At 28.7% G+C, this 12,698-nt stretch overlaps 1 protein-coding gene across 1 annotated transcript in view; it reads right to left on the bottom strand.

The window, feature by feature from the left end:
• The window catches only part of LOC111613064, a 66,726-nt gene that overhangs the window by 31,610 nt on the left and 22,418 nt on the right, over window positions 1-12,698 (bottom strand). Inside the window, exons 2-3 of the mRNA XM_023354363.1 lie at window positions 6,647-8,426; window positions 1,783-1,845 (exon numbers count right to left, since the gene is read on the bottom strand). Of these exons, the coding sequence (XP_023210131.1) occupies window positions 1,783-1,845; window positions 6,647-8,426 (1,843 nt within the window). The remainder of the gene's footprint in view (window positions 1-1,782; window positions 1,846-6,646; window positions 8,427-12,698) is intronic.

Below are 12,698 nucleotides of genomic sequence, written 5' to 3'. Positions count from 1 at the left end.
CATAAATCGGAGAGTGAAAGGACTCCACACCGATATGCCAGTAGACCAACGCATCGTCATCCCCGAACAAGTTACTCGTAAGTTATCAATGAAGTACCTTCACGAATAAGAAGACGACACTGCCAAGTAAACAGGTCATATGTTTAAGACTAAATTGTGAGCTCTCTCTCTCTCGTAAATGTATATGTTAAGAATACATTTCTCTCTCGACTCGGTTATAGACTAAGAATAGATTTCCTCCTGTCGCGATCGATATTGATTATTCGTTCTTTGATTGTCCATTTGAATTAATTGATTATTTCTTATTCTGTATTGGTAGTGTTTATTTTGTTTATTAAATTATATATTTATTGTGTTAATAGATGTCTCTGAATTATTTCCTGAATCAGATCTATGGCATAAATTTCACGTGTTTATCCGCGTTACTAGAAATAGATAAACTGGTGTCGGGACCCTGACATAAGGAAGAAAGTGGATTCGCCATCACCAACTTCCGTTTAAAACTATAACTGTAAGACCCTCCACACTCGTTTCCCTAAGTCTGGGGAAGGCCGTTCTTGTTGACGACCGAGAACTAGTCTTACCGACTGGGCTGCCTATTAAGTGATACAGGCGTAACAACCTACCTGTACCCCAGGCTGGATCTCACAAAATTAATAATATCAATTAAGTAAATCATATCACAGAAAATCAAAGAATTGCTTGCCTCTTACAGAAATATAATTTTTCAATATCACATAGTCCATTAGATAATATGTATAGCATCAATTTTAATATTGTTTGTTTAAAGAGTTACATCAAAGTATAAAGTACCAACAAAAAGTCGAGAGAAAACAAGTAATAACAAAAGAGATTAAAGTGAAGGTATGGATTAAGTGGTGAGATAGAATAAGAAATGACACGATAGAAAAAGGAATTGTTAGATGAAGGTTTAAAAGACTGAAAAAAATGGCGACAATTCATTAAGATAGTTGACCACTAAACTTTCGGATGAAGCGAAGAATAAGAAGAACATTCACAAAGTTCATTCGATGTTATCTGTTGCGAAAGTTAATAAATGCGAACAGATTGAAGAGAACTTCTTATTTTTCACTAAACATAACGAAGGACTTAATTTTTTATACTTATTAAATAAAGATGAGTCCAAATAGTCAGTTAACCGGAATATATTTCAAGATTATTTAAAGCAATTAAAATCAATTTGCAACAGTTGCATGTTACAGTATATATAATTCGTGATTCAGTCGCTTCCACTGAATCTTGAATAGTGTTACTTAATTTCATTAGAATGACTGAATCGTGGTTAATTGACTTTTAGGCCATCCTGTATTTATTTAATTCTGAAAATATAATCTAAGTACAAATTTAAAATTAACAACGAGTCATTATAATTGACCTTTTATAAAAGAGAGTCAGTAAAACCATTTGGCTTCGACTCCCGACGCATACAGCTTTTCAAAATTTATTCTTTAAACAACATTTAATACAGAAATAATATAAATTATTAAAATTTCTTTTCATGAGTGATAAAAATTTGTTTTTATGGTTTTCAGGGAGGAGTTGGGCTCTACAAGTTTGACTGGCCACGTCTTATCTCATCTCTTTCAGACTCGAATTCTAATTGCTGTTTTATTATTATNAAAGAAATAATATTAATTATTCCTAAATTTAATAATATAATTACTAAAATTAACAAAACCAGTGTGGTTTTGTTAATTTTAGATTTGTGTATACAAAGATCAAGTTGGATATCTAGATAATGTAAATGGCAATGTACAGTACCTGTTTGGGTTACAGGTGTTGAGTCAACTGCTGCTCCAGGTCGATCTTTTCTTCCAGATGTATCTGAATTAATTAATAAAATTTACTATTAATTTTCAATATTACATATGCAATGAAAGAAATAATTTGTATTTTAGTATATACAGGTAGGATCAAGAAGATCTAGGACTAATATTTTACTTTAAAAAATACAACACTAACATATAATTACAGGTCAAATTTCTCAGAATACCAGCCCTAGCAATTTACACATTTTTCCTCCAGCAAATGTATAATTGCAACAGAGTCTCAAGCCTTTTTTTTTAGATGTCCTTTAATTAAGGCAATTGTTGCATTAGTTCTCTTTTACATTTGAAAAGCAGTTTTCTTTCAAATTAATTTTAGGCCTTGGAAAAATAAAATAAAAATCACAAGGAACAAATTCAATAAGTATTGATGCTGTCTCAAAGTTACTGAATGATTGGCAAGGAATATGTCCACCATTGTAGCCTGACAAACTGATGCATTGTCATAAAATAATATCCAGTATTCTTTCCACAAGTCTAGTTTCTTCCTCTTAATAACATCTCTTAATTAAGCACCCTAACACAGTGTCTGGCTAAGAAATTTGATAAAAGAAAAATTTATAACTTGAGTTGTATTTGTATCAGACTGGAAGTGGGCATATATATGTTATGCATTGTGTTGGCATTTGTGAGAAATATCATACCTTGGTGCTGCAGTTATTAGCACATGTGCAGAATGAAAAAATAGGTGCACATTAACAAAAGAGCAGGTAATAGGCCAAAGTGACTGGAGCAAGTTATTTGGACATGATGCAACTCATGCTTTCCCTCAACTTCTTCCTGGAATGACTTTTCAATAAGATGTGGGCTCCTCCTCACTTTGCAATTTAGATAAAACCATTTCTGAATGGAGTTTCCCAGGCAGTAGATTGGTTCTTACCCAACTGAATTTTTTCCTGTTAGATTTTGTGAATAATGAAGTGTATCATTTGTACATCAGTACATCTGTGCATAACTTGAATGATCTGAGATATAACGTTTGTCAGGCCATCAACAACCTCACATGCTATTGAATGATTATATGGTTGAGATGGAATGAAGTTGGACATCTGCTACATCACTTAGTTGCATGTATTAAAATGTGTTCAAATGTAAAAAATTTATCAGAGTTTATGTATTTGAAGACAACTTTTTCATTAAATTATACCTTTTTCTTTTATTAAACCTCTAAGCTAGATACTCCTATATTACCACATACATTTCTTTATATATAGTAAATCTTTCAGGTATAAACTCATAAAGAATAATATTTCCTTGGTCAAAAAGTAATTCAAGCATGACTTCACCTTTGGACTTGTCAATCTAAATTTTCTTCTTCTGGGGCAAACTTAGAAACTTCAATTTGAAGAGTGGCATTTTCTTAAAGTGTCACATAGATAACACCAGGTTTCATCACTAGTTACTATTAATTTTAAAAAATTCAGATCATTATCCTCATTTCAATTAGACCTTGACCAAGTTTCATTCCAATCACTTTGCCTCATCTTTCATTGAATTATATCCATCTTTAAACCACTTAAACCATTCATAAACTTGTTCTCTTGACAAAGTTTTATTTACCATTTCTAAAATCTCTGAGACATTCTTTCTTAATAATAAACAAAATTTTATGAACAATCTCTCCAAATTGTGATACTAGATATATGACATCTTTTTTTTTTAATAAACTTCCATAAATAGAATGACTGAGTTATTTAAATGTGTCGAAAACAAATGATACTACAGTAGAGCATCGATTATCCGACCCCCGATTAACTGTCACATTGGTTAACCGACCGTTCTAGTCGGCAAATTTCAAATGTCCGCTAGTGATGTGGCGCTACAATAATTGGCTATGTCTTGGCTACTTTAATATTGTTTTTGTTAAATTTTTGCGTGTTTTAGCTGACAACACTGGCTTGACCATGAAAGGGAGGCCAGTATTTAAACGAGGCTTAATTTTCTAATTATGAGTGGTTGTTTTGTGAGCAATAAAATAATTTAAAAATAATTTTTAACGATACAATAGCGACAATTATTATTTAAAAAAATTTTTTTGTTACGCTTAACATCAATGAAAATTCAACGCGAAGNCTGTCAAGATGCTGAACAGCTGTGTTAGCGATTCTATAATAAAAATACAAGTGAAATAATAATGTAGCATTTAACGTAATAAAATAAATAAACATTTCAATAATATTACAGAATTTAAATTTTAAATAAAATTTTAAAAAATTCTGAAAATTCTTTAAAGAAGTTTAAAATTGTAAAGTGAATAAATAATTCACATGAAAATTAATAAAATATTTAGATGAGTTTTTCAAAGTTTTTTTTTTATATTATTTAACCAGTGTTTTATTGCTATAAAAAAATTTTTATGTGTTTTTAAAATCAGTATGGATTCGAATTTACAATTTTTATAAAATTATCTGAGAAAACGTTGAAATTTATCACTTAGAAAACTAATTTTAGTTTTCTAAGTGATTTTAAATTCTGATAGTTTTAAACGTTGCGTGCAGAAGGATAAATCTGTTATGCTAACGATTTTTGATTTTATAAAGTTATTTACATCATACGAAACGAATTTATATAAAAATATATTTTAAATCTAATAATTTTGTATTATCAAAATTTCTAAAAATATTATTTTTAATAAACAATTTAATATACTTATTATTATACACAATTAAATTTGTAATGATAACAAATTAATAAATTAAAAACATTTTTATTTTAGATGTACTGCTCATTTATTTCGTTACAAGAACACGAAAAAATCGATATAATAATCGACAATTATACTGATTTTTTCGTGTCCATATAACGAAATAAATGAGCAGTACATCTATAATAAAAGTGTTACTTGATTTATTAAATTGTTACCATTAAATATTATTATACTCAATTATACACATTATATATTTAATATATCAATCAAGATTTAATATTTCATTTCTTACGTTTATATACGTGATTATGAAGTAAGAAACAAGGATTATTGTCTTTTCCTCCAGATGTCAATACGGATTTTGACTTGTATTTAGTGAACGAAGATCGATCGTATGTGATAAAACTAATTGGATATGACATAAACATGTGATGCCACGAACCCCTAAGGCATTTTTTTCTATGACTTACATAAGCATTANTATACTAATTACACGGGATATACTAATATACTATACTAATAATGTATTTTTTTCATTATTTTCGGTTATTGATTTTTTAAGTTATCCAACCAACCCGAGTCCCCAACTGAGTCGGATAATCGATGCTCTACTATATTTTCAGGCTACAGAATATGTATTGGTTTTATAATTTACAGTATTTTTATGTTTTGCTATTTCAAATTTATTTTATATTTTGCTTTTGGATCTTCTCTTCTATATTCAATATTGTATATAGTTTGTAATATTGAAGATATAAATCTTTTAATGGCACTAACATTCTCAAATGTCTAGGATTTGTAATTCTACTTGTCAAGTGGAGCTGATGGACAGATAATTTACACACCAATATTTTTGCAAAAAAGTTTTAAAGATTTTTTTCAATTTTGTATTTTCAATAACCTAATACATGAAAAACTATCATTTTTTGCAGAAAATAATAATAGAATTTGATGATAACAGACTAAGTATGTACCATAATCAATTAATCAAAAATGTAAAATGTAAACTTTTGTTTTAATTAATGATGAGATGGTACCAAAATTTTCCTAGATTCCAATTTCAATTCTGCTAAAAACTTCTGATTCTTTTGAACACTTTCTAGTTTATTTTAGTTTAAAAAATTAATTATATACATTATGAGCATGGTAAATTGATAAACATCAAGCTTAAGAATGGAAAATAAATGGGAAATCCAGAATCAATCTATCACAAGAAACCTGAAAATTCTCCATTTATATGTGGATATGCATGTTTTTATTGTGTACTGCAAAATGAATTTGTAATCTTATTTCAGATAAAGTTAATATTGCAACACTATTCTCAAAGAAATTTCCTTTTACTCAAAGAACAATCTCATCATGTCACTTAGGGTCACCCACCATCTTTGGAAACTCAGCCAATGAAGCACATTGCTGATGCAATGACCAGAGGGGGGAAAGTAAATGAGATGATGCACTTCTTTTCTAATACTTCTTACAATTGGTATGCTATGCCTTGAAAACATAAACTGCATCATATTTAATGATAAATGAGGTTTGGCAAATGATGCAACAAATTACGTTAAGATCCAAAAAGTCTGGATGTTTGTTTGATTATAAAAGATTCTGAACTGATTAGCCTGAAACTCTATCATAATGTTACTAATAGTATTATCAGTATTACACATAGATCAATATTTATATTCTATGCAAGTATTATCTACAATTCAGATAAATCTAAAGTACTTGAAAGCATGTATTAAATCATTCTTCAAAAATTATTCATATTTTTTATTTTAATACTGCTACTTACACAGATAGCATAAAAAGAAATTCTGAATTAAATGACTCCCATTTATAAATCATGAAATTTGAAAATTTTTAAGATTATGAATAAAGGTAATGCAAAAGACTACTTACATTCCTTTGTTTAAGAAAGTGACAATAAATTAATTGGAATGACTAATTTTCAATAATCAGTTAATAAAAGAACCATATTAAAATATGTTACATAATACTTAACAAATATGTTACTTAACAAAGAAAAGAATTTTTACTTATTAAAAAAATTATATTTTGCATTTTTTATCTTAAAATAATAAATAAAAGTCTTAATTATGAACTTATTTAAAACTTACTTCTACATATAAAATTTTAATTATAAAAAACATACCTTCTTCAGCTGGTTTAGTTGCCTTTGGAGGTGGAGGTGGTGGTGGTGGTGTTGGAGCTGGAGGTGGTGGTGGTGGTGGTGGTGGTGCTGGTGGCGGAGGAGTAGCAACTTTTGTTTTAGTTGTAGAGAAAGGAAATTTAACTAGAGATTGTGTATTGCCATCACATTTTTTAAATTGTTCATTAAGTTTTTTAACACTTTCAGGTTTGTGGAGATCTAAAAGCTTCTGATGATTTAACTGTAAGCGAGGTTTGCACAAAATATTTCGAGTTCTATTTTGAGAAAACAAACACTGTTGGTTATTCTTCTTATATGACGATGAAGTAAATAATGTAGGAATTGAAGAATCAGTGTTTATTCTTCCTTCCCATTGAGACTTTAAAATTTTTTCTATTTTTGAAGCCACTTTTTCTAATTTTCCAGTTTTATGAAACTGAATAATATTTTCTGATTTTGTTGCAGACAATGCCTTCACATTTTCTGAATAAAATTTATCCTTTGATTTAGTGGCCATTATATCAGCATATCTACTTACCATTTTACGTTTAATTAGTTCTTCAATTGAACAAGAAGAACTAAGTTTAGAGTTTCTTCCTGAATCTGACAAACAGTACGGAGTTGTGCAGTTTACTGATGAAATTTCCACTTGTTCTTCAGTGTTAGATTTTGAAACTGGTATTTCGTCTATTACTTTTGATTGACTAGATGAAACTGACTCACCCAATAAATTTTCATTAGGATTAATATTTTTGTGAGATTTTTCAGACTGTGTATTTTCATTTATATTATTTGGAGTTTCATTTGTAATAATTGTATTATTTAGTTTTAGTTTTCTCTTTTTTGGCAAATGTTCATCAGAACTTTGATTATACACCTGTCTTTTTGAAAGTGTCTTTTCATCTGAATTAACAGATATGTGGTCATTCTTGCATTCATTTAATTCTGATATATTGACAGCATTTGCCATTTCTGAAGAAATTTTTTTATCAATCTTTTGCATGTCAGAAGTTTCACATTTATTATCTGAATTATTGTTATCAACTTTAGTTTCACTAACTGAATTTAATGTCAAAGTTTTTCCAACTATACTGTCATTTTGATTCACAATATTTGTAAAATTTTGATGTGCTGTTGAGGATACTGGAGAATTTGATGATGCCAACAAATATTTTTCAGATTCTGCCTGTTCTTTAATGACAGTGGGAGAAAGATTAACTTCTTTATTTTCTCTATATAATTCAGTCCTTTTCTTTAAAGGAATTTCAGAATTTTTCTCTTTAGAATTTAACAAATATTTAGTAACTGAAGTATTTATAGTTTCAACACAAGTAGAATTTGTATGATCTCCATTTTCTGAAACATTATGTATTTCACAATCAGGGATTGTACAGAGTTCTCCTCGCTGACAAGAAACTAATCTACCTGCAACATCTGCTGATGCTTTTAGGCGAGCTATAGTTTTGGATAAGGTTCCTCTACTTTTATACTGATGTGAAAAGTTATCACTTATTGAATTTTGAGTTCTATATCTTTTAGATGTGTCATCTTTTTGAAATTGTGACAATGAAGAAGAAAAAGTTTGTTCTTTGGATGTATCAGTGGATTGGTATATATCAGTTGATGAAAGACTGTTGTATTCAAGTAACTTATTTTTACGAACTGGAATATGAAAAACAGAAGAATCTGTATAAATATCTATTGAATTTAATTCTTTCCTTCTATTTAAAACAGCATTCCTTGTTTTCTCATCTTGGACAGGAAAGCCTTCAAATTCTTCATCCTATCAGAAATAAAAATAACTTAAACATTTTTTAAACACCAATAAACATAGCTTTAATATGAAATGTTTAAAACAAGTACTTTCATTATAATTGACTTTTTATTTAACCCTATAAGCTATTTTATCATTAATTTCTATTAGACAATACTATATTTTTGTGTGTGGATTATCTGTGTTCAAAAGACAATTTGAAAGGGTACAAGTTATATGCAAATTTTAAAATGCAATTACAAACTTGCACCTACAGAGTAATGGTTATTCCCATAGGTTTGCATATATAATGGGATGGGTTATGCAAAAGTTTTTATTTTTATTTTAACAATTTTCTGTGAATTATAAACACAAAAATATGATAATTACCAAATTACAAAATTACTCTTATTTTTAAAAAACCTAAAATTAAAATAATTAATACATATTTAAATAAGAACTGAAGTGTTTTTTTTTAATTTTTAGCATTTAGGTTCTAAAATATTGCAAAACAAACATATAATTTATAATATCATATAACATATAATTTATAATATCCAATATAACATATTTAAATCCATGAGTTATATCAATATTTATTTCAAAAAAGACTATGTAATTTCTTTTGCATTATTAGAAAATTAGAATAAATTTTCATAAAACAATAAATAGGCCTATAATATTTGTTTAAATGAAGCCATTGTGTTTGAAACTGATGCATCTGAGAGTGAGACTGTGGAGGGTTATATTTGATTGTTTAAAGATACTGTTTAAATGATTTGATATATTCAGTCCAATAAAGTGAAAACAAACTAGAATTTGCTACTGGTAAAACAAAGGAAACTGATTCCGGTTTCAAATCAAATGAGGTAAGGAAACATTGAGATTCTGATATTATTTTTGAATTTCTCTTAACTATTGACTTTTTGCTTAAATCTGTGTTTTATTGGTCACACTTATTTTTTAAATTATTAAAATGCTTGTTTACATGTCACATTTTTACAATTTGTAATTTCATGATATATTTTTAAGTGAAAACATCATATTGTTTTGTTGATATAATTAAACAAAATAATAAAGAACTGTTTAATTTTTAACATTTATTTATAAACTATTTTCAAATATTTTCTGTTTCTGATTATATCATACTTGTTTAACAGAAACATACTATATTATATCATAATCTTTACAGTGTACAATATATTTAAACTGCAGTAAAATTTGCTATAATTTGCTATATTATGGTTTAAAAAAATAAGCCAACAATACCTGATTTAATCAATACCTAATAAGCCATATTATAAAAATTTTGAACATAAGCCTACATATATTGTTTATTAATATTAAATTATTTAAATTTAATGTTTTCTTTGAGCGTTTGACTCTTTAATTTGCTTCTTTAAATATTGATCAAATACTCATTAAACTTTTTGGCATTGTATACTTTGTTACCTATCAGCAACAAGAGAGGAACCTGAATAGTGTGAATACCATGTGATGCAAGGATGAATGTCACATGACAAATACAATTTTTTTACATGCCTACAACAAAAATGTTTTTAAACCATTTGGTCCTGTAATGACACTTGAGAAAAGGGTTTCCTTTTTGGGATTAAATAAATAAAAACACGTGGTTTTTTGGGAAGATTTTTCTAAAATTATTAAAAACTAAACAATTAATAGGTTGAATGTAAACTTATAAAAAACGTGTTCCATGAAACTTAGCATAAAATTGCAATTGAGAACTTATCACACAGGAACACATACTCTTGATGGAAAAAGTTGATTTTTATTTTCTGTTAAGTTCCTTTGTACAAAATAGAAAATAAAAATCAACTTTTTCCATCAAGAGAACTATGTTCCTGTGTGATAAGTTCTCAATTGCAATTTTATGCTAAATTTTAAGGAACATACAACCAATTGAGAAAACAGCAAGTAATCAAATACTATTATAAACAAGTAAAATGGCAAAGCCATATTTGGGATAAGACTATGTCTTGGAGACTCACTACTAAGCAGAATCACTTTGACGTTCAAGCGGATCTCGTTCTCATTCTCCAATCTTCTTCAGTATTGCTGGTTTTGAGCGCGATCATTCAGACTTTGCCGGCCATGTCCATGAGGTCGTCCATGATGCATTTTCGGTGAAATTAACCTATCCATGTCAAAATTTCTTTCCATTGCGTGTCGGCCCAGGTTGAATTTTGTTGATGCCTAACGAAAATTTCCCGTTTTTGAAAAAAATAATTGTGGCTATTGTATTGTCTGAAATTATTTTTTTATTTTGCACAAACAATATACAGTTTAACCAGATTATAATGTCATCAGATGTAATGACAACCCTAGTATAACGTCTTTAGTGGTATGGTTAAAATCTGTATGTGGCATGTCCTACCTTGTCCGTGAAGTCCACAGTCTTTTGTTCTGCCAATAAAAACTGAGAAATGACCCAGGCAAATAATTTACTTAATTTGGATCGGCTACACGATATTTACAATAGTGTCAAGATATAATACAAATCCAAGATTGGCATGGCTGTCAAATTGAAAAGTTAACTAAATGAAGTAAAAAGATGTCTCTCCTCATTAGAGTTTAGGAGCAAAGTGAGGTCAAAGAGAAAAAAAAAAAAACGCTCGAAGGGGGTAAGAATAAGAGAACACAAATCAGACATACGATACAAAAGGTGAAGGTCATGCGGTGGCGCCATCTGCCCTACATGTGAAATTTTTATTAATACCATGATTATATTATACTAAATAATGTTAAAAAAACCTACTTGTAACAACATAAAACCATTTTAACATCATATTTGAAGCACTCCCAAATTTACAAAATTAGATTAAAAATTTTATTTGACATAGAAGAAACTACGCTTTCAGTCCTAAGGTCAGAGTTCACTTCTTAGAATAACTGCAGGTGGTACTCTCCCCCACCTGACTTCGATGGGATGAGGTGGCTGTTTTGCTTGTTTGTAGAAGAGGGTCGCCATTTTGTATTTTATTTTGACTCTGTTCTCGATCCCATGACTACCTACCAGTCTGGATTTTTTATGCACAAATGATTTGGGCACATAATACTCTGTGCCAAATATCAACTCTCGACATGTACTCCTTCATACCTCTATGCTGGTAACAAAAAATGGCAGTAAGATTTTATAAACAAGACATAATGTTGTCAAAAATGTACAAAAATATATGTTGGATCACAAAGTAAACTTATTAAAGTAAGTACACTTTAATAAGTTTACTTTGTGATCCAACATATATCACTATAATCTTGAGAAATAAAGAAAACAAGCAAAAATATAATGCAAACATTAAATAAATGGATAATGAAGTAAACATTAAAGAGAATTAATTTGTTATCTCTTTCTGTACAGTATATTCTAAAATAATGTTATTAAAACAGATTAAAGCCATTTAAAATGACACAAAACAGATAAAAAGTAAACTATATAGAGTTCCTTTGTTATCCATATTTTAAGAGCCTATGTACAGAAAGAACATTAATACAAAAAGACAGGACACTTAAAATGACAGGAAAAAGTAATAAAAAAATTTAAGTCAATAACCAAAAAATTGTCATTACAATAGTTAACAATAAAGTTAAAATCTTGCAAAACTGTACATAGCCCAGTAATTTACTCAAATTAACAAAATAAAAAAAGTTTAACTTTAACATGGTTTTTCAGATTGGCAGAAATGCTCATCCCCATTAATCACACTCAACATCCACAGGAAAAATGTATGCAAATTAGAATTTGGTAAACCTATCTATCATTTAACAAACTTTTGCTATCTTCAAATACAAAAATTACAACAAACAAACAATTAATTAATTTATATCTAAGAAATAAAATAAAAACCTTTACACAAAAATGTAACTTGGACATCATGCCAACATATGTACTTAAAAGAGAAGAATAAATTGATACAAAACGGCATTAATGAGCTCTTAATTCTTTGCAAACGCTTTCAACATTCTTATAAATTTGATTTCAGTTTCTGCCTGAAGATTACATGCTTTTTCCAAGCAAATTTTAAAGCACAGAAACAAAACTGTATTGACCAAATGAAATACAAAACTTAGAACATAAAATTTTAAAACATTTTTAAAAATCATGTAGAGTCTACACACATGCACTTCACCTCTCTGTGTTTGTAGAGACAAACACAGAGAGGTGTATGATAGGTGGAGATAAGAAGTTAGTATTATTCATTCATTTGTACAAATTGACCCAAATGCTAGGCAACTCAAGGGTGGAGGAGTTGTACAGGGACAACAATGTGATGAAGAGTGACT

Source organism: Centruroides sculpturatus, unplaced genomic scaffold, assembly GCF_000671375.1.
Source record: "Centruroides sculpturatus isolate CEXI.00-Female unplaced genomic scaffold, Cexi_2.0 scaffold1735, whole genome shotgun sequence".
NCBI classification, from domain to species: domain Eukaryota; kingdom Metazoa; phylum Arthropoda; class Arachnida; order Scorpiones; family Buthidae; genus Centruroides; species Centruroides sculpturatus.
Note: the sequence above shows the minus strand (reverse complement) of the source record. Positions and strands in the feature narration are given on the sequence as shown.